This window comes from Natator depressus, chromosome 1 (genome assembly GCF_965152275.1).
Source record: "Natator depressus isolate rNatDep1 chromosome 1, rNatDep2.hap1, whole genome shotgun sequence".
Classification (NCBI taxonomy): domain Eukaryota; kingdom Metazoa; phylum Chordata; order Testudines; family Cheloniidae; genus Natator; species Natator depressus.
This window is the reverse complement of record NC_134234.1, coordinates 265,913,912-265,940,146: the sequence shown is the minus strand read 5'-3', so window position 1 is coordinate 265,940,146 and position 26,235 is coordinate 265,913,912. Positions and strand designations below refer to the sequence as shown.

General features: G+C 41.1%; 1 protein-coding gene across 1 annotated transcript in view; it reads right to left on the bottom strand.

The window, feature by feature from the left end:
- LOC141980559 (uncharacterized protein C3orf20 homolog) overlaps window positions 1–25,944 on the bottom strand; it is a 69,370-nt gene extending 43,426 nt beyond the window's left edge. The window contains exons 1-11 of the mRNA XM_074941881.1: window positions 25,825–25,944; window positions 23,961–24,026; window positions 23,772–23,875; window positions 20,795–21,381; window positions 20,235–20,312; window positions 17,761–17,860; window positions 14,646–14,873; window positions 12,126–12,275; window positions 10,444–10,564; window positions 7,604–7,735; window positions 6,020–6,130 (exon numbers count right to left, since the gene is read on the bottom strand). Of these exons, the coding sequence (XP_074797982.1) occupies window positions 6,020–6,130; window positions 7,604–7,735; window positions 10,444–10,564; window positions 12,126–12,275; window positions 14,646–14,873; window positions 17,761–17,860; window positions 20,235–20,312; window positions 20,795–21,381; window positions 23,772–23,875; window positions 23,961–24,011 (1,662 nt within the window). The 5' untranslated portion in view covers window positions 24,012–24,026; window positions 25,825–25,944. The remainder of the gene's footprint in view (window positions 1–6,019; window positions 6,131–7,603; window positions 7,736–10,443; window positions 10,565–12,125; window positions 12,276–14,645; window positions 14,874–17,760; window positions 17,861–20,234; window positions 20,313–20,794; window positions 21,382–23,771; window positions 23,876–23,960; window positions 24,027–25,824) is intronic.
- Window positions 25,945–26,235: the final 291 nt, after the last annotated feature.

Genomic DNA, 26,235 nt, shown 5'->3' with positions numbered 1-26,235 from the left:
ATATAAAAATTTAAAAACGGAAGGAACAAAAAGGAAGTCTGGATTTTGTGGTCATAGATGATGAGACAACAGTACCATTTCTGGGCAACAAGGCTGCCTAAGCCATGAACCTGATAAAAATACAGTTCAAAACATAATGGAAGTGGATAGCAGGGTGACTGAAGATACCTTGGATGGTATTACCTGGGACCAGGAGATGATACAGAGGGACTATAGGGACGTGTTTCAAGGAGACAGACCACTACATGGTGTTTATAAAATAGAGATTGACACCAGTGAGAAGCCAGTTAAATTGCCAAAAAAAGTACCCATTGCAATACCTACAGCCACTGAAAGATGAACTGCAGAGCCTACAAAATTGTAGAATTACACAGCCTGTCGAGAAGAGCACAGACTGGATAAGCAGTCTTTTGGTGGTAATGAAGCCATTTGGAAAACTGAGACGATGCCTAGACCTAAAGCCTTTAAACAAAGCTTTGAAACAGAACTATTTCCATCTGCCTATAATTGAGGACATATTAATAGATCTGTCTAAAGTGAGACTTTTTATAGTATGCAGTGTAGAAAATGAATTCTGGCATGTGCTGATTGAGGGTGAAGATCCAGAACAAGCACAACAATATCATGATTGCAAATTACTACATTTTTTTACAGAGATTCAGAAAAAAGAATATTAAATTGAACTCAGACAAACTCAGGTTGAGAGTAACTGAGATGGCCTACACTGGACATTTGTTGACCTCCAAAGGCCTGAAAGTAGACCCAGGGAAAGTGAGGGCAATTAGAGAAATGCCAAGACTCAGCAATATTAAAGGAGTCCAAAGATTCCTGGGAATGGTCAATTATTTAGCCAAGTTTTGCAGCGATCCATCTGAGAGCTGTAAGATCCTGAAAGAGCTGACACATTGAGTCACCTTAAGGGAGTGGACAGACCAACACAAGCAAGTATTCCAGAAAACAAAAGAGATGATTGGAGAAGGCTCTCATTTTGAAACATTACATCGCAGAGGAACCCTGATGCTGCAATGTGACACATCCGAGTCGTGTCTAGGGGCTACCATGCTGCAAGAAGGACAACCTGTTGCGTTTCTAAGCAGAGCATTGTCCGTGACAGAGAAGGCCTATGCTCAAATTGAAAAAGAGGCTGTTAGCAATACTCTTTGGAATGCAAAAATGTCACCAATACATTTACAGTTGCACCATGGATGTACAATCTGCCATAACCCTCATGAAAGCCATTACTCAGTGTACCAAAACACTTACAGTGGGTGATGACGCAACTGTAGAGTTACAATGTACAGATCAAGTATTGCCCAGGCAGCAACTTGGTGTTGGCAGACACCTTGAGCCATTTATACTTGCCAGAACCCAGCCAGGAGAGATCCGTAGAGGCCGAGGTGGAGACAGTTAATATGGTACAGTACTTACCTATCTTGGAAGAAAGGTTGAAAGAGGTACAGAGCAAGACAGAATGCTGCAGAAATTGCAACTCATGATCCTACAAGGATGGCCAGTGACAAAAGATCAAGTACCTAAAGAGAGAACACCATTCTTTCAGATAAGAGATAAGTTATGTATACAGAACGACATTATATTTAAGGGAGAAAGAGCAGTTATTCTAGCAGCTATTAGCAATTAGAATATGCATAAAGTTTATTCATCACATCTGGGAATTGAAGGTTGCTTAAGGTGAGCCAGACGGACTATGTACTGACCGGGAATGAATGAACAATTATGGGTATTCATAGAAAAGTGTGATGTATTGCAGATCCTAGGAAGACAACCGAAAGAGACCCTGTGGCAACACAAAGTTCCAAGAAAGACCATGGGCAAAGGTGGGAGTAGATTTGTTTACCTTTGGAGACAAAGGATACATGATGATTGTAGAGTATGTTTCCAATTTCTGGGAGATAGACTATAGACTACAGGATCCATAACAGTCATGCAGAAGATAAAAGCACACTTTGCACAGTATGGGATACCTGATATTCTGTGTTCCGATAATGGACCTCAGTTTGTTTCAGGAGAGTTCTGGAAGTTCAGAAAGGACTGGGATTTTGGTCACATAACATCTTCACTGGGGTATCATCAAAGCAATGGCAAAGTGGAATCAGTAGTAAAAACTGATTAGAAACTGTTGAAAAAAGCAAAAACGGCAGAGGCTGACCCATACTTAGCACTAATAGATCACAGAAATATTCCCTTGCAAGGCCTAAATTCTAGTCCTGCACAAAGATTGATGAGCCAGAGACCTAAGACACTCTTGCCAACAAGCAGAAGGTTGTTAGACCCTTGGTACTCAGGTGTTTCACCTGGCGAATATGGAGAAACCAACAAAAAAGACAAGTGTTTTACTACAACACATCTGCAAGAGATCTGACAGATCTGGAACTAGGCAACAAAGTATATAAACAACCATTAACAAAACAGGATGAAGTTCTACCACAAAGCTACCCTAGTGCAACAAGGAAACCAAAGATCATATCAAGTGCAAATAGACAATGGACAGATAGTGAGGCAAAACCATAGGCACCTCAGAAAAATAAAAGAAATCTCTAAAGACAGGATGGACAACAAATGTCTTCGGGTTCTACAGCAGGAAAATCCTGAGCCAGAGTTGTTAGAAGCAGACAACGTCAGGGGCATGCCAGAGGAAAGACAGAAGGAAGAGGGTGTTTTGGCAGACTCAAGCAACACCACGCCTAGAGGCTGTTGTTGACCAGATGGGAGTAAGACATCACCATGGAGGCACCAGTGAACCATACCATACTAGAGGAGGATGGACTGTTATAAAACCTGCTCATCTGAGGGATTTTGTGACTAACTTCCAAGTTGTACCACTGTGTAGCTAGACAGACTGATAAAGTGATGAATGAAGTAACTGCAAGAATGGTCAGCATCTGAAAGGAATACGTTAGATTACGTTATCAGTTATTGCTGGAGTGTTTAACAGCTTTCTTTAAAAGAGAAGGGATGTAACAATATGAAAGTGCCAGCAGACCGCATACTGTTTTCTGGGGGGGAACTATTTGGAAATGACACCTCTTGGGGAACTGTCTGAGAAGCCATGAGGTTGAAGAAGCCATGTTGTAAGCAGCCACAATAAGGCTGGAGTTTATTAATTAACCCGGTGTCGGAGTGAGATCTTATAAGGCAGCTGATCCAGAAACAGTGAATCATAAAACATTGCTGAGCCAGGAGTGAGGGATTAAATGCTCACCCTGCCCTCCGTTTTGAAAAAAAGCTCTTAAAATTACTCCGATACCTGGGGTCTAATGGGGAGTCCTCAAGGGAACTTATGGAAATGTGACCTTTCTTCCCACAGTTCCCCTGGGCTCCCAGACAGTCTTTCAGAATTTCTCAAATGAACTGTGCTGGGAACCGCAGGATAGATACCCGGAGCACAATGCAATTGCAGTAGCGTAGTACAGCGCTAGTGTGGATGTGGGTAAAACTACACTCGGAATAGCATCACTAGTACAATGTAAGTACTTACACTACAGCTGTCCTTATGGTACTGGTTAAGTTGTCTGATGTAGACACAGTCACAATGAAAAGTGTATTCTCCCATCAGTGGCAATGTGAGTATTAATGTTAATTGTTAATGGGTGTTACCCACACGATGCACCCTTCAAAGAAGAACAGATTGCAAAATAGCTTTCTGAGCAAGGTGGTAATGATGCATTGTACTTATCTCTAAATCTGAATTGTTGCTTCCAAAAGCAATACAGAGATTTAAAGCACAGGACAGAGTGAGTGAATGTGAGTGTTTTTTGGTGCAGTGGTTAAGCATTGCCAAGAAACCCATATAGCATCTACCAATTTAGACACAGGAAGCTTAAACTATAATTTTTGAGTAGCTCACTTTGTAAGCTAATTGGAAATACAGACAAGAAAAGAGCTTCATCCATTTAATATAACTCCTACTGTACTTAACTGAACTGCTAAAAATGAACCAAAATTATTTGCATAAACTGCTTAGCAACACAAATTCAAAATGCAGAAAAAACTTGTTTTCAATAAAACCAAAAGTAATATTTTAGAGTTCTGTCCATAAGTCCAGAAGCTGATTAAAAGCCAAAACTGTAATCAACTAACTAGCATGACACAATTGTGCTCACGGATAAAATTTTCAAAAGCACCAAAGTCCCATTTTCAGATGTGACTTAAGTACGGAGACCCAGATCCGCAACTGTATTCCCATTGATTTAAATGAGAGTTAAGTACCTAAATACCTTTGAGGATCTGGGCCTTAGGGCCCAAGTCTCACTGCAATTTAGGCTCCTATGTCACTTTCCTAAAGGAGATTTAGACTCCTAAGTCCCTTAAGCATCTCCTCCCAGTGCTTCATCCTCCCCTAGTTCTGCATTCCCCTCCTTGCTCCATTTATTTTCTTGTCAACTCTCTGCAGGTCTTGTTTTAGTGGCATTTCAAATGGCAATCTGACAGGGATTGCTAAGGGGTAGAGATGATATTGTAATGGGCATTGCCCTCAAGTTAGTTAGAAGGAACAAGGTGTCTTCTCTCTCCCTCTATGTTAGTGTTGGTGAATAAACGTCAGGTTAATTTAACTCCCCAGAATGATTTGGGGTAACTTCTTGTTTTTCTTTTTAAAATATTGATGTACACATTTACCTGGCTCTTATCACTCTCAAAATACATTTCTGAACTTTCTAAGTTAAATGTTTTATACAAAATGGAATATAAATGGATGGAAGTCAACACTAAACAAAAATCTGTTTTTTTTTGGGGGGGGGGGATTGTTTTGTTTTTGCTTTTCCAACTTTGACTCCACAAATCCCTTCACTTGTGAACCCCCTGATCATCATAACACATTTTGTGACATAAAGACCATCTATCCTGAGTTCAGTGGGGCATTTAAGACTTTTATATAGAGTACTATAGGAATGCAGCATTTTGGTTGGATGGTCAAGCCAGGTGGTCAACCAGCATGCTGCATTCTGCACAAAAACAAGGTGTGGGAGAATTTTACTCAGGACACTAGGGGAACCCTCTCCTCTTGCAGAAAGCAAAGAATGTCCACAAATAAGAGACAGGACTTCATTTTTTAAACTCTCATACGCAGCATCTCCATTCTGCATGGACCTCAGTTTATCACGGAGGCAGCAGAAGTGTGATTTGAGTGGGGGGTGCCGAGTAGTGGCCCTCTACGTGGGAAGCAGGCGGAGGTCGGGGTATCACGGATAGGAGGAGGAGTGAGGGGAGCTACTGAGCCTCAGCAGTGGGAGCATTTTCCTTCCTGCTCCCTGGCCTGGTCTGGGGCATTATAGCATCTACTCCAGCTTCCAGGTCCTGCTTTCACCTCGATGCCACTTGCAAGGAATGTCGCACAGGTGCAGAAATATAGATCGGGGCATTAGCTCCACTGCCCCCTTGTTCCGCTGCCCCTCATTTATCTACCACAGAAGGGCTGAGTCAACACTCCTAGGATTCTAACCTGTAGAGTGTAGGTATTTCATACCCAATGCTTAGCCAGTCCCTCTTGGCAAGAATGAATATCGAAATATGTTATAATGGTAGTTGTAGCTGTGGATGAAATGGATGACATACTTAACTGGACTTTATTATCCAAGAGGGTTATCAGACAATAGATTAATCATGAATAGACTATTATTTGTGTCATAGCAGCATCCAAAAAACCCAACCAGAAATTGGGCCCATTGTATTTGTACAATAACTAGTACATAGTAAGGGACACTTCCATAACAGGCAATGGGGCAGATCGTTACCTGGTGTAAATCAGCAGAGTTCCACTGAAGTCAATTTACACCAGCTGGGGATCTGGCCTTACAGTTTTAGGGCATTACTCTCAATAGGCCTTAAAAAAAAAAAAAAAAAACTGGGGAGGAATATCTTTACGTTTCAGAGTCAAGATGGTTGTGTGGGAAGGACTTAAACACAGCTGCAAACAAGCAATTGTTAGAAAAGAAAGAGATGCAAAAAATATTCCAGTAAGATTGTTAGCTGTCTTAGTACTGAGTTTTTGATTGCTGCTTACTTCTTTCTTTAGAACCTTCTTTGTTTCTTTCTCTCTCAATTTTTTCCTGCTTACTTTAGAGAATTCTTTAGCTGATTTGGATGAAAGTTTAACTCTGGTGAGTATCTGGCCCTGGAAAAAAGAGAGAGAAAAATATAAAACTTTTTTTATATATTACACAATCACTAAGGGCTGGATAAACACAAAGGTTTGATCCTTTCTGTCCACACACAAATCAGTCTGACTCGGGTAAGCAAGCACTCAGGACCCAGGTCCTCGGACTCTGGTAGGGAGTTGGGTCAGAGCCTAAGTCTCATTGTGACTGAGGTCCAAGCCCTGTCATTTTGCAGTGTGCCTGCAGCTCAAGTTGCAGACCCAAGTCAGAAGGTCTGTGTAGTGCAATATGGACGTGTTAGCATGGCTGTGAGATCAGGTCCAGCAATGGTAAGCCCAGGTTTGCAATGTAGTGTAGACACTCAAGCCTGGGCTTGGAAACTTTGGGTGTGTCTATGCTGTAAAAACAACAACCACCACCCCCCAAATACCTGTGACAGCGAGTCTGAGAGCCCAGATCTACTGACTGGGGCTTGCAGGCTTTGTACTGTGGGGCTAAAAATAGCAATGTAGATGTTCCCACTTGGGTTGGAGTCTGGACTCTGAGACCTGGTGAGGGGGTCTCAGACCCGGCTCCAGCCCAAGTGGGAACATCTACATTGCTATTTTTAGCCCTGTAGTTTGAACCCCATGAGCAAGAGTCAGTAGATCTAGGCTCTGAGACTTGCTGCTGCGGGATATTTAAAAAAATTTTTTTTTTTAGTGTTAGATGTACCCACCAAGTCTGCAAGCCCAGGTCCCAAAGATTCAGGTTTACAATGCAGTGTAGACATGCCCCAATCAGAATTCAGGTCAGACTGTGTTAGATGCTGTACAAATGCACCTTTTCGGTATATGTGTGTAGGCTGCCTAGCAAAATGAGGCCCCAATCCTCTGACTGGAACCTCCAGGCAGTTCTGTGATACAAACACATATATCTATAACAGTAAGTGACAGTCCCTGCCAAGAGCAAGCTGTTGATAGTTGTATTTTTGCTATGTTTGCCAATAATAAAGCCCTATTAAGTGCTAACATCCATGGAATTTTTTCTAAAATAAAAATTGTTTTCTAAGGAACAATCAAGCCAGTTACATTACTAGATAAGAATCAAAACTATCTGGGTTTTTTTTTTTTGTACTTTTTAACTACTGTTTGTTCACATATATCAAAAAGGGTTAATTTCTAAAACAATCTGAAAGATGCTTACAGTCTGATTTTAACTCCACTGCAAAATAGATATTTAAGGATGAGTGGTTGCACTTATGAATTCACTTTTTCCATATTTCTTCCTCTAACTGAGTCAGTGTGCATCTCTAGTGAAGTCAGAGGTAGACTGCTAATAAATAGAGGCTCCTAGTAGAGCTATATTTATCCATACCTATTAGAAGGGACTGCAAAGGGGGAAAGAGATAATATTAAGGGCTATTGACTCAGTGAAAACTCTTTAGTCTCACAGGCTGTAGACAGACTGACATTTTTAATGGCCCTTAATTGCAAGCAGTTGCAACATACCAGTTCTTCTAATTGTGGAAGAGCCACACCTTGTAGTGGTGACAAAGACAACCGCACGCTTTCATGTTGCCACTTGTAGACCAAGCTAATAGCAAAGCGCCCTGCAATCCTCACAGTGATGTAGTCATTAACCTGGAGTAAGACAAAAGGGCAGTCATGTTCTGTACCCAATCTTCATTTTTGTGGCCCAGGTGGGAGATGCTGCATAGTGTGACCTCTCCAAATGTTAAAATGGGGAAAGATTGCGATTAGCCAACCCAAATGATGGTTAGTGATCAGCCTTTTCAGTTAAATGTTGAGCCAAATTCTGGTTTTGTCTCCAAGCAAAGATTAATGATGTAAAGTTAGTTAATACTGTATGCATATGAAGTCTGGCCAGAAACGGCCCCTTGCCCAGACTATTCTTGTCCAGGACATACTAATCTGTATCATGCAGAGGCAGGAAGGTATGCACTAGTCATTGTCTAGTGAGGGAACATATGAGAAACTCCCCCAACTTTTAAGGTGACTCAAGAAAGTGCCTTTGCTTCTTGAGATGTATAAGACCTACAGAATCAGGCACAGATAAGCAAGAAACATTCTACCCTTGCTTGGCATTTGAGCTTGGTTGCAGGTGTAGATGAGCAGAACTTAGACAGTATCCGGTGTCTAGAATTTGTTTTGCACTTTTCAGTCGTACAGTATATTGTCACAAATCCGTGGTCTCCTAGGACTTCATTGTTGTCATTATACTGGAACATCATGGCAACAGCAAAGAGGGAACTCCGAATCACCCGCTACAAAACCACACGTTTGTACCACCTATATAAAAGGCAATCTGTTAGCTGTACCAGGCCTATCACACATGTTGTGTGTGATTGTTCCCAGCTGCTCCCTCATTTAGGCTGCCACCTAAGGTAAGGTGAACTGAGAAACAGAAACTACTTGTGTTTGTTGGCTACCTGTCATTCTGTCAGTGCTCTTGAATGGATACCTTGTATAAAGTACTAATCACATTGCCAATAGCTGTGTATCAAGTAACAAGCAACAAAATCTGACCTGACATGTATGTGGTTGGTGCCTTTACAAATTCTTTTCTTCAAGGCACACTTAAGGGCTTTGCTAGCAAATATTTAGGGTGTCTGCTCCTTAGTAAAGCATAACTCCATTGAGCTGTATGAAAATGTTCCAGGAGAGTTTTTTCAGAGAGCACATGTGGATGATATTCTTATACAAGGAAATGTCCGATTTTTAAAGTCATAATTTCTTTGTCTCAGTAATGTCTTGTGGCAGTGAGTTTCACAGGTTAATTCTGCATTGCATAGAAAAATATTTCCTTTAATCATTTTTTAAAAATTGTTTTCTTCTGTGTACTTGGGTGTCTCCTTGTTATTTTATTATGAAAGGGTAAATGGGGTGCCCACTTGATCTTTAAACCACGTAATGGTCTCATGTCACCTCTTTGTCTCCTTTCTTAATTGAATAGTCTTAATCATTTTAATTTCTTGCTATACAGAAGTCTTTCTGTGTCTTAGTAGTCTTTGCTGGCCTTCTCTGGGCCTTTTTGATTCCTCCTATATCCATTTTGAAATAGGGTGACCAAAATGAACAGAGTATTCTACGAGAGAGTGTATCATTGGCATATATAATGACATTATATTTTCAGTATTATTCTCTGTCCCTTTCTAAATACCGCCCAACATCGTATGTGCTCTCTTGACTACAATTGTGGGTTGAGAAGATATTTTCTTTCAGCTGTCTACTATGATATTTAGGTTGTTGACAAGTTAATTTAAGCATCTATCAACACATTTAAGCTACTTTTTCTCCATTGCCATGTCAGCATTAGTGTGCCTTTAAGAGGCCATTAGATATTAGGAGTGGACACTTATCCTTCAGGCTAGCAATATGGATTTAAAGGATGGTTGTTTTCTCTTCTTTCCTAAATACAGACTGAATTATGAATGGGATTTGGGAAGGTGATGGGAGCTGCTAGGGATGGGAGGGTACAGAGTAAGTGAGGTATGCACTAGGAACCTTCCAGGGAGGGAAAGAAGATGTTGCTATTGGCAGGTGAGGTCTGTGAAAGGAAGGCAGGGGAACAAGTGAAGTATCACTTCAGTTTCCTCTCCTCTCCTTCCAGTCATCCTCTAGGAGTCAGTATTAAATGGAATTGAAAGCTTTTCTCTGTACGAAACTTTAAAGTTTAAACTGACATGCAACTGGGTTAAAAAAAAATCTCAGAAGACACCCCTTTTCCTACCAACTGCCTGCAAGTGTCCTCAAACTTACGCTTGGGTGTTCTGTGTAATTTTCAGGGCCTCTCTACCAAATGTATCCCTGATTTTTACCTTAATTTCAAGTATCTTTTAGCATTCTGGGCCTGATCCAACAACCACTGGAGTCAGTGGCAGTCTTTCCATTGACGTCAATGAGAATTGGATCAGTCCTAATGTCAGGTTCAGCAGTTGTTTGCTATTAAAAACACACAAAAGATAAATTAAATGAGAACTCACTTGTATTTTGAAAGAGTAATGAGATAATGTTCTAAAACACTGCTCCTAGGTGCATGGATGGTCTGGTGGCCTCAGGAAATCATGAGCCCTTACACAATTCTCTGCAGCCTTGGGCGAGTTACTTATCTTTTCCCTGTCTTAGATTCCACATGAGTAAAATACAGACAGCAATATTTACCTTGCTACACCTGGATTGTTGGGAGTGTTACTTAGCTATTCTTTGTAAAGCATTTAGAAGATGGAAAGTGCAGTATTATTATCCTTGCAATGAAGAAATTTCCTAAAGGGCAATTTTGTTGCAAAAGGAGAAAACCAAAACAGAAAAATCAAGCCAATAAATATTACCTGCATTAAAACCGGATCACTAAGCTTTCCCACCGGAGGCCATATCCATTCTCTGACTATTTCTCCATCTTTATTAGTCACCATGCCTCCTTCCTGATTAAACATCACTGCTATGATGTTACTGTGAACAACAACCAGAAACACAAAGCCAGGTTTAATGGTTCACGTTCGTAAAATGTGAGCAGTCCAAGAACTTCACTTTCATCTATGTGTTTTTAATTAGCATAATAACTTTGCACATGCAGCACGTCATTGTGCTTTTCACACGCTTACACGCTTGTAAGGCAGATCTATACTAGCCCTGCTTTACAGGTGAAGCAGTGAGCCACAGAGACATTGAAGGGCTGTTTTAATAATTAAAATGAAATATGAGAATGTATGAGAAACTGATGACTAATACTTGGTGAGTTTTAATACTTATTTCTCGTGCACTATCAAGAGCACTAAAATTCTTCAGTTGCCAGCGCAAATTGGAGGGAAGAAAGTCACGTTTATCAATCCAACCAATCAATCCATGTTGTTAAGATTCCTGAGTTGCTTTTTGGGGGTCACACTTCTGCGGTTTTTCTTTAGTGTTCATTCGCAACAACAAACCCCCACTTACCTTTATCCCTGGCACAAACACATCAGCTGACCTGCTTCAATGTAGGGTTCTGAGAAGATGTCACAAATAGCAGAAGTAAGATAGAACTAAAATCAACATCCCAGACAATATGGGAAATATTTTCAATTAAGGGTCTCACTTAATTGAGTTTTACTAAAAATTGTCTCAGTTACCATTGTTGTTCAAAACAGATGTGGCTCAACAACTCTACAAAAATATTTAGTCTAGTACAAAGGGCCCAACTGTGGCCCAATCAGTAAATACTTCCAAATGGGTTCAACAACCCCCCTCCTTCCTTCCACAAAGGCACACCAATTATCTGTGATTTGACAGATACTTAGGATGAACATTAATCAAAAAATGCATTTAACAAATAGTATTTGACCAATTCTCTCTCTGATATTCATGAAACAGTGTAAGTTAGGTGGGCAGGGGTGTGTGTGTGTTTGCTTTCCTAAGAACTGTGCTAGGGAATGATTACTCAGACAGTGTTCTGTGGCATGTCCCTCTGCCGCCAATGTCATGGAGGGCTTGCAGAGCTGCCTTTCTTCAAGTGTTTGAAGGAGCCAGGATTGGGATGAAAAACTTGCCCGATGTCTCCACTGCTGTGGGTGGATTTTCTGATAAATGCATGTGCCTTCTGCCCTTGGAGATTTGGCTGGTGGTTGTTATATCACAATAAAAGTCAGGAGCCAAATTTTCAATGACCTTCATTCAGCTTCAAAATTTGGCTGATGGAAGTTTTTGGTAGCCCAAAATCTCTCACTTGTATACACTGTCATTCCATCAGTGTGGCAAATCAGGAATTTAGGTGCAGAGAAACTTGAGTTACCCAAAACTGTAGCTGCTTTAGGCTTTTGGGGGAATGGGAATGGAATATCATTTTAATAGTTAAAAAACAGTGGCATAAAGAAAGGTATGATTCAACTCCATGTCTGTGGCTGTGAAATCAAGTTGTATCATACAGTCTCATTCATGGCTTCGAGCAGTATCTTAGGCTCTTCCATAGCACCTCTTACTGCAGCACCAACCTTAATATACAGTACGCTAGCAAGTGCTCTGAAATATATCTCCCTACCTGTTATGAAGGCAAATACTGCCATGTCCAAAAGGTGTAAAGGTTCCAAGTATAGTCTGATCTGGAGAGGCAGTGAATATATTGGTGTACACACCACCACCTGGGAGATCGGAATAGCTTTGGCAGACTGCAGGATGCCCAGAAGGATAGCTGAACGTACAGTCAAGGAGTTTTACTTTTGGCTGATAATGCAAACTCTGGCCTCAGTTGTGACTTGGGTTATATGCCTGGGAGTAAGAGAGGCTAAAAACCCCACCCTCCTTACAGATCTTGGGCTGTCTGGATCTTGGGTTCAGTAGGAGTAAGTGGGGCTGCTTGTCTCTTTATCCCTTCCCCAGAGTGAGGGTGCAAGGAGCGGTGGAGAATGGGTGGAGCCTTGACTCAAAATTCCACCCTGCTGCCTGAGCCAGCAGAGGGTGGGTGAAAATTTACGGTTGGTAGAGGCCAGTGTTAAACTACTACCTTCCCACAAGCAATAAGGAAACAAGGGAGGACTTGTGACTCAGTTTCTGATGCAAAATGCCTCTCGGGGCTTCTGCAGGGACAGGGTGGCTTTGCACCGCCCCTTAGCTGTACCTAAAATCACAGTCTAGCCCCCAAAGTATAACTGGTAAAGCTCTATCTCTTCATGTTCATAGGATTACATTTTCATGAATTCCATTGTATCGCCTGGAGGATTAATTTATTTTCACTGAGCAATTCACTACTACTATTCATATGGTTTATTGACTCGAATCACCCTGTGGGTGACCTGGAGAGGGAAGCAATAGTACGCCTTGTATACGTGGAAAGCAGCCCCTCTGAGGGGATCTTCTCCATGTCTCTGAGTTGGTGGTGTAAAAGAGCTCTGTTGCTCGTGGCACACCTCTGGCTGATTAGAAAAGCATGCAGCTGGTACAGCTATAAAAACGGGGACAAGGGCAATGGCAGCCCAGAATGATGGAGAGGGGGAAGAGCCTTTGCTATTAAATTTCCTTTCATTTGTTGCTAATGAACATAGGAAAGTGTGTGAAGACAAGGCTTCTGATCTCCTGCCCTGTGATCATCTAAAACCAACCAACCTCCACAGTAGTCAGAAAAAGCAGACAGAGTCCCAGCTACAATAAAAACCTGATTATCTGAGCCCCTTTCATCCAAAACTCTCATCCCAGTCTCGGCTATAGCCCCTTTATCTACTCATACTTTATCCATCTTTTCCGCCTTATCCCCCTACAAGGTATAACTGACCTACAGCCACACATTTCTTTGAGTTATAGTTTTACCTACACCCCATGCACACAGTACAGAGAAAGGGGCAAGTTTTTAAAACATTTCCCTGATGGTTTAGGTGGATTGGCTGGTAACTGTGAAGAACAATGTTTTCTCCTCAGTCCAGAGCAACAGAAAAGGTTAAGGCCATTAGGCTCCCTACTCAGAAACTTTCCTTTCCCCTTTTTTGGCGTCTCAAAATTTGGAGCACTATCCATTGATTCCAGCCATAGATCCATTCACACATCTGCTTCCTCTCCCCTTAACTCTCCCCCAACAGCCTGCCCTCCTCCCTGTTATTGATTAGCAGCTCAAATAGCATTCACTCAGGTTCAGAACTTAGTGGCATTTGTCCAACACTCAGCCGCCCCCACCAGCAGCATGAACAAGACACGGAACCCCCTGCATAAAAAGGGACCTTTCCTCGACTAGTCACCACGCAAGCCCTTTTGCGTGCTGTAGCCTTAAGGCCTCTCCTTCACCCACATCAAGAGGTGGGAGGGATGGGCAGGAGAAGACCCATTTTGGAGCTCCAACCTATTTCTCTTCCCTCATCTTATCCCCCCATTGACCAGTCAGTTGAATATCAGCAGCTGTGAGTGAAAAGGATTCCTCCAGCCTGTCCAACTGTGAGCTACGAGAAGGAGGTAGACTCCTCTGTTCCTCCATCTCTCTCACCATCCCAGAGGCTTATGGTTGGCTGGTGAACGTCCAGGTCTGATGGCCTGGGGAAATGGGAAGGGAAGTCTTTGAGTTTTGGTCTCATGCTACACAGCACGAGGCAGGCTGCCTTCTAATCACGAACAAGTGAATATTCCCTCCCTCTCGTCATGACCTCAATGTAACCAGAGGTCCAGGACCTTCCTCTCATCCCTTCTCAATGATCGCTCAGGCAGTAGAATCCATGTACTCAGGGGAGGAGTGAGTGAGGTATTAGGGCCCAGAGTCCAGAAGCAGCTCACCACATTGATAAAAGTGCTCTCGTTTTTGGTGGGGAGAAGGAATGGGAGGGCCCAGGACCAGCCCACCAGGCAGATGTCAACTTGCTCCATCCAGGTGTGACTCTGTTATCGTACACATCACTGTTACCATTTCAGTGCAGGCCAAGAAGGAGATAAACAAAATGATGATGTCTTGCTCTTTTAAATTTACCTATGATTTAACGCTTCAACTAAACAACTTCTGAATCCTTGTGTATTGCCTTTTGAAACCCATTCCAAACCCTCTAACCGTTGCTATAACTCACTTGTACTGTATGAACTTAAAGGATATTAAATCAAAGATGAGCCATCAATCAGCCCATAATGTAATTTTCGTAATGCTGGGTCTGCCTGCTTGATTGCTGGTGTTTGGGGTTTTCCATTCAGCAGCTCAAATAAGGTCTTGCAGGTCCGCTGCTTAAATTTCTTAGAAATATTTTCTCTCACAGTATCACCATAATGCCGGAGAATGACTGGTCGGTCAAATCCTGCTTCTTTCAGCTTAGATATCTGATCGTTTCTGTTTAGACAGGGGAGAAAAAAAATCAGACCTCTCATAATGATAATTTCTCAGAGGGCTAAATCCCACCAGCCTTACCCAGGCAAAACTTCCACTAATATAAAAATGTTTGTCCAGAGTAACAGCTATAGGATTTGCTTCAATATTTCTCCAATACTAACCTACAGTATCAGGAAAATGTGCCTTTTTTTTCCTTGTCCCTTCCTATGCCCCCCTTCCGATGCAGAAGAATTTGTTAACCTGGCCAGTTGTAGGTGGGGTCAAGATAAAATGCCAGATTCCCAGCTCCCCCTTCAACCCAGGGTGACAGATTTCTTTACAGTTAATAGTAATATTTTGCATTTCTAAGTAGTCTACCATCTAAGGAGCTTCCCAACTTAAATGAATTAAGCCTCACAGGCTAATTATTAAACCCATTTCACATACGGGAAAGACAGAGAGCTCAGATTACTTACACAAGATCACATACAGGCTGTTGGCAGAGAGGGAATTAGAAAGAAGCCAGGGAGCAGATCCTCAACTGGGATAAATTGTCATAGATCCATTGACCTCAAGGGAGATATGACAATTTACCCCTGCTGAGGATCTGCTCCCAGATCTCCTGACCCCCATTCTTGCCTGTTAGTCACTAAATCAGTGTTGAGTTTCCATGTACTTCTTATTTTAGCTTTCACTGTACTTGCTTACTTTAATCTTGTGACCAAAAGCAATAAAAAATGGTACTCTTTGTTTTTGACAAGATTTCTGTATATTTCAATATTCTAATTGATCACAAGAGCAGAGCAGGTAATCACAGGGGTGGGTGGGTAAACTAAACCAGAATGAGTAGATATAAATTTTAGTCCTACCAGCCTTCAGCCCACATTCTTTTAAATCAGACTTTTGACATTATTTTAATAATCTTTGTGTTGTTTTTATATATTACACTTTGAGAAGATCTTAAAATGAGCATGTTATCTCAAAAGCTTATCACAAATAAAGTCGCTAAGAAGGAAAGGCACTACAAAAGAGGTACCGAAACATTAGCTAGTAGACATCTAAGGAGTATTCTTGTCTCCAAGCCAAGTTTTCTTACATTTAAAGTTATGTAACAAAACAGGGCTCAGTATTACTTTTTGCTGATCAGGCTAAGTATAAACATTCAGTAACATTACATCAAGTGCTATAGCACTTGGCCCAGAAATCTGGTGAGAGCACAATGTATTGCAACATGGGGATCAGGATTTCAGTTCCAAGTTGATGGGCCAGCAGGGTCTGCAAACCCTACAGAGGAACCATGTTCAGCTCCTATGGAAGGGAATGCTTTGCCCTGCAGGTTGGGGAGCCCGTCCTGTTTGCTGAAGAGCAGCATACATAGTTGCTCTTCGCAGCCAGATGGACAGGTCAGCTGGCCCCACTTCGCATGGGGGTGGGGGCACTCAAGGGGTAGACCCTCCACCAGCTGCACCATAAACAAGTATAGCTGCACATATCACTTAAGTATCAATATATAGGAGACCTATAAGAGTAACATTAAATATGAAAACTCATATTTTGCATTTTTGCAAACATATAAAATACAGTTATTGGAGATTGGTCTGTAGCTATTGGTCTAGTGACCTGAGTGCAGCACTAGAAGCAAATTCTAATCTTTGCTTTTACACCAACTCGCTAAGGGGCCTTGGGTTAGTCATTTGAATTTTGCCTCAGTTTCCCCATCCATAAAACAGTGACAACAAACCTTTTAATGACAACATGAGGATTAATTAGTGTTTGTAAAACACTTAAATTTAAAATCCCTAGCATTTATTATAATTATTACATACACTAGTTGCTAAAACCACATAAACCTAGTCTTAATAATCATTTTTATCTAAGATATACAAGCCTTATTCAATCTAAAGATGTATAATATATGACAATAGTCAATATACTGAATTGTGAGTGGAATATTAAAATATATAACAGATTTAGAAACTGTGCTGTAGTTACAGATTTACACACACACACCTTCGGTAACTGCTTTTATAAACAATTAGTATTTATATTTAGTAATTATCTTAACTCGTCATTAAATCTGGCCTGGCTTATAAAACTAGTACCTACTATTTAAAACATTTAGACCCCAATTCTCCACCATGTCTAAATGTGGCAGCTGCAGGAAGCTAGTTGCAGCTCCCTGACTCAGGGCCACCCAGCAGTCATGGTGTAAACTGGAGCAGAAGGGCATAGCAGAGCTCAGATACCTCCTGTTCCCAGTCCACCCTGTAACCTCACAGCTTCCATTTTACGCCGGCCATTGGGAGATGGCTGATATAGGAGAAGGCTACAAGTTCTATGCCAGCAAAGATTCCCCCTGCACAGCAAAAACACTCTGCTGGAATCTCCAGGGGTTTCAGGACTCTTTGTGCTGTGTAAAACACAGAAGTGTCAAGTGTAAGCAAAACAAAGAGGCCTAACTGAACCAGAGCATCCAGCTCTTGGGATATAATCCTGCAGTCCTCCTGAGGCCCTGATTAAGGACAGCAGGCTTGAGTTTATGGCACAGCTGTGGAAACCCAGCGTGGTATTTAAAAGTCAAGATTGTAAAATGTATCTAAACAAGTTGTCACGACTGCTGCTAGAGATTAGTGATAATCTGAAAAGATGAATCCTGACCTGTCATTAATGCCCAAGAAATGCTTCTGCTGAAGGAGTTATTGTTATTAGAAGATGAACATTAAAATAAAAGTGGATTGCTCCTTTATAGGAATAGTGAAGTTTCAGTTGGTTTCTCAGAATTTTCAGAGAAATGCTCTCAGTTGAGATTGTTTGAAACATCTCCCATCATTTCAATTTCTAATACTATTGCTATATATATATTAATCCCCAGTATGAATAAAGGGACACAGAAACCCCTGCTTGATACATTTGTATCTGAGCTTGTCGTAGTCTCTCCACCGCCCAGGCAAAAGGCACTTTCCAGTCAAGATCTTCAGACTTAGAGTCAGAATGCAGGAAACTCCAACCTTAAGAAACAACACAAGAGCTCAGAATTAGATATAGCAAAGGACAGAGTTGCATTTAAGCGTCAGTCCTATTCTAAGGCATTCAGCAATAACCATGTAAGGCTCACTGACATTATTTTAAAAAATGATTAAGTCTCAGGAGTTGTTTATGTTCTTAACCAGCATATTTACTTTGCAGAATACAATGTTAGTAGGCAGGAAAGTGCCTTCCAAACTCCTTTAGTTGAAAAACAAAGAACAAAGATATCTATGGAGACTGAGGGCCTCAAAGGACTGGACAAGTCAGATAAGCTTCAGTTCAGCACTTTATCTGAACTCCAAACCCTCTGAAGTTTATCAGTCACTTTTCATTTTCCCCACAGCCTGAGCAGCCTGGCACTGCTGCTCAGATGAGCTGGATGCAGCACCCAGTTGAGTCCTTAGCCAATACCCCAAGCTTTAGCTAGAAAAAGTCATTGGAGAACTAAGCCACATCTACACCATTGAATCAGTAGTGTGCAGTGCTATGAACAGCAATGAGGCAGTCTCTATACTACTTTTCTTTTTTGGATACATTTCTATCTGGTGTCCACCATTACAGCTGCACTGTCCTCTGTGTCTCTATTGCACAGTTCCCAGCTCAGCTCCTTGCAGCATTAGTTTGTGGGTGTAGTTGCAAAGGGCCTTATTAGAGCTCAAGGGATTGTGAGAGAAGAGATAAAACACACACAACTCCCTGAGGAGCTCAGCCATTTCCATAGCATTTTCTCAGGAACAGGAAGAATGGTCAGAGTTTAATCTTTGTTTGGTCAGACAATTTTCTTCTGGCACTCCTAGTAAAATCATAGCCGAGTGCCCCAGAAGGCCCAGGAGAGGTGATGGAAGGTGTACGTAGCTACAGACAGCCAGAGAATGAGCCCAGCAACAGATGGAATTCATTGGCAAAGTTCAGCTTCCCTGATTCTGTGCACCACTTCATGGTGAAGTTAGCCAGGTGACAGCTGCTTTTGGGTCAGAACTACAGGCACGGGATGGTGAGATTAAATGGTTTGGGGTACTCTAGCAACGATGGCTGCAGAACTTAAACTTGCAGCAACAGACCAGCTAAATGGAAGTTCCTTTCCCCACAGAAAAGGGTAGTGACTGCCCTGAGGAAGCTGGTCACCCCAGAGAGCTACTGATTGGTTGGGCATTAGTATGGGGTTGGGAAATCCACAGTAGGTACTGTTTTCAGAACAATATATTAAGTGCTGAAGGGGTGTGCGATCAAGATGGCAGATGATCCAGAGATCATTGCGAATGTTGGGTAAGTGGGCTGCTTATCTATGCAGGAGCTATAGATAGGAACCAAGTGCCCTTTCTGTGCACCCAGCAATTCATTAACCCCCAGAGCATAATAACAGAAATGGATGCCACTCCATGGTGGTGCAATCCTTGCTGGATCATCATGATGACTCCTTTATGTTCACGATGCGTGATGCCAGAATATCTAGTGACTCTGGGCTTTTCGGAAAAGGATAGTGGGGCCCATTCTTCCCACCCCACAACATAGATATTTATGGATCCTCCCTCTCCTAGAGGCTGAGCGTGCAGCCTCTGCAGCCGGTTCGTTCAGCCTCGCCCAGTCCAGAATGTAAGGATCACATGCAGAGAGTCACTCTCAAGAAGCCACCAGATGAACTCCACAGGAGGTGAGGGGAAGAAAGTGGGTAAAATGACACTTTTTTACAGAACAACATTTTTAAAGAAGTCTAACGAGTAATACAAAGTAAAACAGGGCTTCACTTCAGATTATGTTATTGGGCCATACAATATACTGTGATTTACATTAAAGTCAGTGCATTACAGATCTCCTTAAGTGAAAAAGTTATGGAACGGGTAAAGGACCAGGCAGGTTTTAGCAGAAAGAGGGTTAAAAACTCGTCCCAAAACAGTGAACTGTCCTGCTTTCTGCCAACAGAGATAAGTGGATCTTCAAGTGCTTCTCAAAGGAAGGCTGATGAGTCTCATTGGCAGTGGGCAACTTATTGTGGAGGGTTTGGGTATCTAAACCTGCAGGCATGGAGCTAGGGCAGAGTGCGATCTAGGTGGCTTGTTGGGTCTTCATTTGTATGACAGTGGAAGTGAGGGTTTGATCTGAGGCAGTGTCAATGGCTGTGACAAGCCTTCTGTTTAATGTTTTGTAGGAGAACAGAAATTTTCTATTCTTCTATAACAAACCTCACCCACACAGGGGCTTTAACTCAACTCAGGCATGCAGAATCCCTTGCCTGTTTTACTGCTGTTCTGACCAGCTTGTCACAAACACTTAACACCAAAGATACAGGTGTACAGTTTCCTCTAAAAATATCTACTGACTCTGGGATTTTAGCCTTCTGTATGCAGAGCACCTTACCTCTTTCCTCAGACAGTGTAGATGACAGTGAGAAACTGATTGTGACAGGTAAGTGGATATCATGTTGTGTAACGGGAGCTAAACAAGAGGAAAAAGGAAACAGAGTGCTTGTAAACATGGGGCAAGCCAATTTCTTAAAAAAAGATTTTCTCTTTTAAGCAGAAAGACTGCAATTGCATACAAAGAGCTGAACGAGACTTGTCCAAGACCAATGGCTCGGCACTAATTATTGTGATACCGATGAACTTTCTTGGCCCAATATTTCATTGCTGTTTCACTCACCTTGAAATGGGAAACAGTAAGTGCTTTGATGAATGGTTTGAAACATTGCCTAGTTTCGCTGTCATTGTTACACTAAGTGTTTGTACTTCTAACTTTAGCTGCCAGGCTATTTCGCAATGTTCTAAAGCAACACTTCTCAGTGAGTCATAACACATCCCTGCACAGCCAACAGGCACTCTAGCCTAACAGGAAGAATTTTCTTTTTTCTAGCTGCGCCAGTGTGGCCATCTTCTCTAACCTAAATATTAGAGCAAAACACAGTTGCACATTCTACTTGCCTTTGTCTCCTAGAGGCTTATTTGGTGCCATTTCAGGATTCCTTTTTTCCTTTGCACAATCTGCAGGTAAAGCACTCTTCTTGCGCCGACCTTTTGCACATTGAGTCATTTCATGATCCATATATTCAGACCCCGGTGCCATCTTGTCACAATCTTCTGATGCTTGGCCTTTCCCTGATCTTATGCTTTTGTACCTCAGGGACTGCTGGTGCCTTTTACTGTAATCAGCACCTTCAGTGAGCTCCTTCCAGCTGTCGTTCAGGAGATTTACAATTCCCTGAGGGAAAACAATGTCATAGCTAGCAAAGAGCTGCAATATTTCTCCAAGTTCATGTAAGATGGTGGGAGCCATGTACTTATATTCATCCAACAGGCTCAGCTGTATTTCTTCATCTGCTGGAAGGATTGAAGGCATTTGAGAGGGCTTTGAGCTGGGAACTTCACTGCTAGTTTTGCATAGGGAAGAGCCAGATATCTGAGGCAGAAATGGATATTTCTCTCTTCTTGCTGTATCATCTTTTAAAAAACTATCTTCATTTCCTTCCACATGTTCTGCTGTACAACCAGGATTCCTGCATTTGAGCAGGCTGGGGAAAAGATATTATACCTTTTAAGTAACAATTATTTTTGTTAAATAATATAACCAGGGAGTATATACAGCAGAAAGATGTCCACCTTGAAGTGAACATTCCTGCCTACAGCCTCAGCAGACAGGCCAATGATTGAATTGATATGGACACTGCGCTACTTTTTCACCCCCAGAAGTGGTGCTTCTCGGTCAAGCTGAAACACTAACAAGGTTGTATGGTGAAACTTAACACAGCTATAGCAGCAGGTGAAAGACTTTCTATGGACTTCAGTATGCTTTGGATCACTTAAAATAAATTCACTTACACCAACTATGCCTGCCCCTCTTAATAATGACACAACACAGTCATTGTTTTCGTAAACGATTTCCTCTCTCATAAATAAAATTAATATCAAATAAGTTCAAGGTTCTGCTTTTTAAGGGTGACTTCCATTAAACTGGGCTTTGGATGTCCAAAGAGGGCTTCACAGGTTGTTTGTTTTTTTCACTTTAGAAATATGTATGAGACATATCAATTCTGCTCTTCCCTGGTTGTGGGAGGTATTGGAGCATACTTGTTTTGAACTCTCACACCTTAGTTGAAGGGGTGGAGGTGTTCAATCTTTACCAAAGATGTCTTTTATTCAGAATAGGTATTAACAAAGAAGGTTTTAAACCCAGTCCTGCAAACTTTTGCAGGTGCTTAATTTTAAGCATGATTAGTTTCAATGGGAATGTCTCACATACTTAAAGCTAATCGTGAGCGTACATGTTTGCCAAGGCCTTAAACAATCTGGGTAAAATTGTCAGCACTACCAAAGTGATTTTGGAACCTGAATCCCTTTTTCAAAAATGACTTGGGTGCTAAAGAGCTTCAGTCTCACTGAAAGCAAATAGCCTCCTAAGTCACTTTGGTGTTTCTGAAAAATGTATCCTCTGACTAAAAATCTTTCCCTCTCCGTTGCTCAACTTTTACTCTCTTGACTCTTGTGATGTCATCATTTCACTAGTTCTCTGTTCACCATAGAGTCTTCCAGGACCGACAAAACCCGAATTTCCAATGCAAAAACCAATTAGCCATCTACCCCGTCTTTTTGAAATTACAATCCCTATCCAACCTTTTGTAACTTTATATTTAATAAGGTAGTAATCATTTTTTTTAAAAGGCATATGACCATTTTATTTCTTTCCAATTCACCTTTAACTCTTGCAACCTTACCGCTTATAGCCAATAATTCCAAAGGGGTCTGGAGTGCCATAAAGTTAATGGCCACTACTGAGATCTGTAGCAAGGCAGTGAAGCATCATTCAAAAAGAATTTCATAAATCACTTACAAGGTATAAAGTGACTTGTAAAGGCGCACTAAACTAATAAGGAGCTCATTAGCATGCTAATGCTGGAGATTTCCCATTAATTTGTGCCAACTAATAGGGTTCTCCAGGCAGGTGTGTCCATCTCTCTGCAGGAAAAATATCAGTTTTAAAAATCAAAACAAATATTTATGCGATGCACCCTGCCTAAAGAATCCACCAGCAAAAACTAATTCACATCTTTCAAAATATTTACACCTCTCCCCTAAGGAACCATGCTGATGTTTATTGCTTCCTAGTGAATCAGACAGCAGATGAGACTTTATGAAATTCAGATAGTGCCATGCAAATTAAGGAAGCATCTGTACTTGTTTAAGCATCAGCAAATTGGTAGTGATTTCACCTTTTTGAAATAAATAGTGGAGCATCGCTCAATAATCACTTGGAGGGAAAGGGCCACCTGTTGAATCATCTACCCCACTTCCTGCAACACCTGGGCTTTCCTTGGAGGTCTCCTAGGCCCCGGACTCCTGGCTGAGAACCACTGCTGTGAACTATCCATCATTCCACGCTGCTTCTCAATGTCATTGTAAGGTCCATAGGGCAGGAATATTTTTGTCATCATTATTATCTGCTATTTGTATTATGGTAGTACCTGAATATCCCAACCAAGCCTGTGGCCACTTGCTGCTAGCTACTGTGTAAACCTGGAGTAAGAAACAGTCTCTTCCCTGAAGAGCTTGCAATCATCATATAGTGTGTTTCTCTGGGGTACTTAGGAGAACATGTTTCCTACATTTGCAGAGCTGAATTGTAACCATTAAAGATTTTAGGTGCAAACTCATTTTCTTTTTACTTTAAGTAAATTTTAGGTTATCATTGGCCATTACTGGCAGTTTTCTTAGATTGTTTTTAAGTTAAAAACAATTAATCATATTGAAACAAACTCAAAGGGAGATTTTTCAAAGGCACAAATGGGAATCCAGGGAAGTTGGGTGTTTTACACCCATTTCTGCCTTTGAAAATTTTCTTCTCAACTACTAATTGGTGGAAACTGAATCACATGTATTGCCACCAGCATCATATGAACTCCCTTACCTGGGAATAAAGCCTGTGGGATGAGAATTTGTGGTGAGTGAATTGAAATCAGTGGGTAGTTCTTCTGGTAGTTTCTTGCCCCGTTCTTTTGTTCTAGATTTCAGCTAAAACAAAATATATATTTTGGATTAAGCATGTAAATGCTGGGGGAAAAAGAAACAATACTGTGCTAAAGATGAAAGGAAATACCTGGTCAAAGAAATATATGGGTCCTGGCTCCAGGGTTACCGGCAGCGGCATTTTCTCCCTTTGTTCCTAGAAGGATGAGAATGTGGTTAAGCCAACAGAAAGTGGGAATGAAAAGTGTTAGTATTTTCTGCAATATGATTAAGGTAACATTATTGTTTTCATTGCGAGACCCTGAAAATCCTCTCCAGTTAACAAAGAAACCACCGCCATAGGAACAGCAACAAAATGTTGCATAATTAATTTTTAAAATGTTTTAGCTGTGTTAAAAATTATATGAAGTTCAAAAAAATTCAGTTTATCAATTTTTGACACATTTATGTTCGTATTCCTCCACACTAGCTTCAGCAACTTCTTGTGGCGTATTATCTGTAATGACTTTTCTTTGCTTTATTATGTGGATAAAAATGGCAGCCAGTGTCATTTTGAGAAGTGACTATCACCCTGTGTATACACAAGCAAACTTCACCAAATAGGGTTTTTATTATGCCTTTTTCACAGATATATAACAAGTATCTTAAATATGTATTCAAGAAATATTGTTTCAAGTCTAAGGCCTTGATCCTGGAAGGAGCTCCACATAGGTGGACGCCTGCAGCCACACAAAGTCAATGGGTCTCTGCTTGGAGGCAGGGGTCTGACTGTATGGAGCACTTTATAGGAGCAGGGCCTAAAACATGTTTGTGTGGAGATGTAGATATACTGAAATAACTATTTATCAAGTAAACAATCTGGGAATTTTAAAAGTGTAGATCTATACAATAGACTGGAAATTATTTTTTTTCAGTTATGTAACATCAATCTTATCACCTTTTAAAAACAATTGTTCTTAAATGAAATGCAAGGGAGGGTGCAACTGCAAAAGAGTTGACCTGTTGAATACACAAAGATCTGCATTTGAACATGCACATAGATGTGCCCCGGTTTGTGTGTACAAATGACAGTCGGTGCACTCCAACTTATGGTTTTTGCAGCAAGATAGGGGAACATGAATTTTCACAGATACACTCGTGCTCTTTGAAAATCTGGCCTCAAAATGACATTAAGATTATGACAAAACTGATACAAGAAAGGAAATTCAGAATTCATGCTGACAGGCTGCACGTAAATTGTGGCTTGGTGAAAAAGGTATGTGCCAATGGCCAGGACTTAGGAAAACAGGCTGCCAGGATTAAGTCTGAGTTTCTTGGCTTCTGTCAATCTTGTCACTTTTAACTTTGATTGCATATATATTTTTTTCTGTTTTAAATACAAATTTTGAAAAAGAACTTTCAGAATAAAAAGAGCCATTTATTTTGCTCATGCTACAAACTCAGATATCTTTAACAATATCTATAACTCTCATAATTAATATTACTGATTATTTTAGTTAAGGAGAATCTAGTGGCAAAGTGTAGGATCCACCTCCCTTCTCTATGTTCAGAAATGGGGTGAGGAGAGAATCTCTCTCTCTCTCTCTTAGAATGAGTATATAAAAGACACTTTCTCTGGTATAGTAAGCTGCATTCTTTGTCAGACATCTACTTTTACTTTGTCAGACATTTCCAATCTTCGGGGCTGATGCTGAAGTCTTTACTCATGTGAATAGTTCCACTAGTTTCAGTGGGTTTACATGTGAGTAAGGGCTGCAAGTTTGGGCCCTAAGCTTGGAAGAGAAGTACTAAAATCTCATAAACATGCAATTGAATGAATGAAATTAGCAACAGAAGTACATTTGATAAATACATTGATACTCCACTTCAGAGTTGAATGTAGACTGTTCATTTCCTATTCCCCCTCCATTTCCCTCGTACAATAAACACATAAAGGACATCTCCCTTTCTTGGCATAAATATAAGACTTGAATGAAGAAAAAAGCATAACATACCCTGAAAGAAGCCTTTCCTTGAAGAACAGAACTTCTTTCACTAGTAAAAAGATGCAAATGCAAACTGCCTCCTTAGAAAGAGAGAAAAGGAGGTGTGTCAATGTGCTGTCTTTCTACACTGAGTTTAAAGTCCTGTTGCTTAGTAACCACATACTCTGGACTGTACTCAACTATAATCCCTTTTCTTAACTTCTCCAGCCCATGTATGCTTGTGTCTGGAGAGTTAGCTTTCAGTCCCTTCCTCCACCCCCCAAAATTGTTTTCATGTATTTCTTTCTCAAGACTCTACACTGGCTCTACCATCCATTTTATTTGGCTACTGTCAAATAGCATGTCATATTTCAAAACACAGGATTACCTAACATAACGCAGTTTAAACACGAACAACAGGAGACTGACTTTAACGGAGAA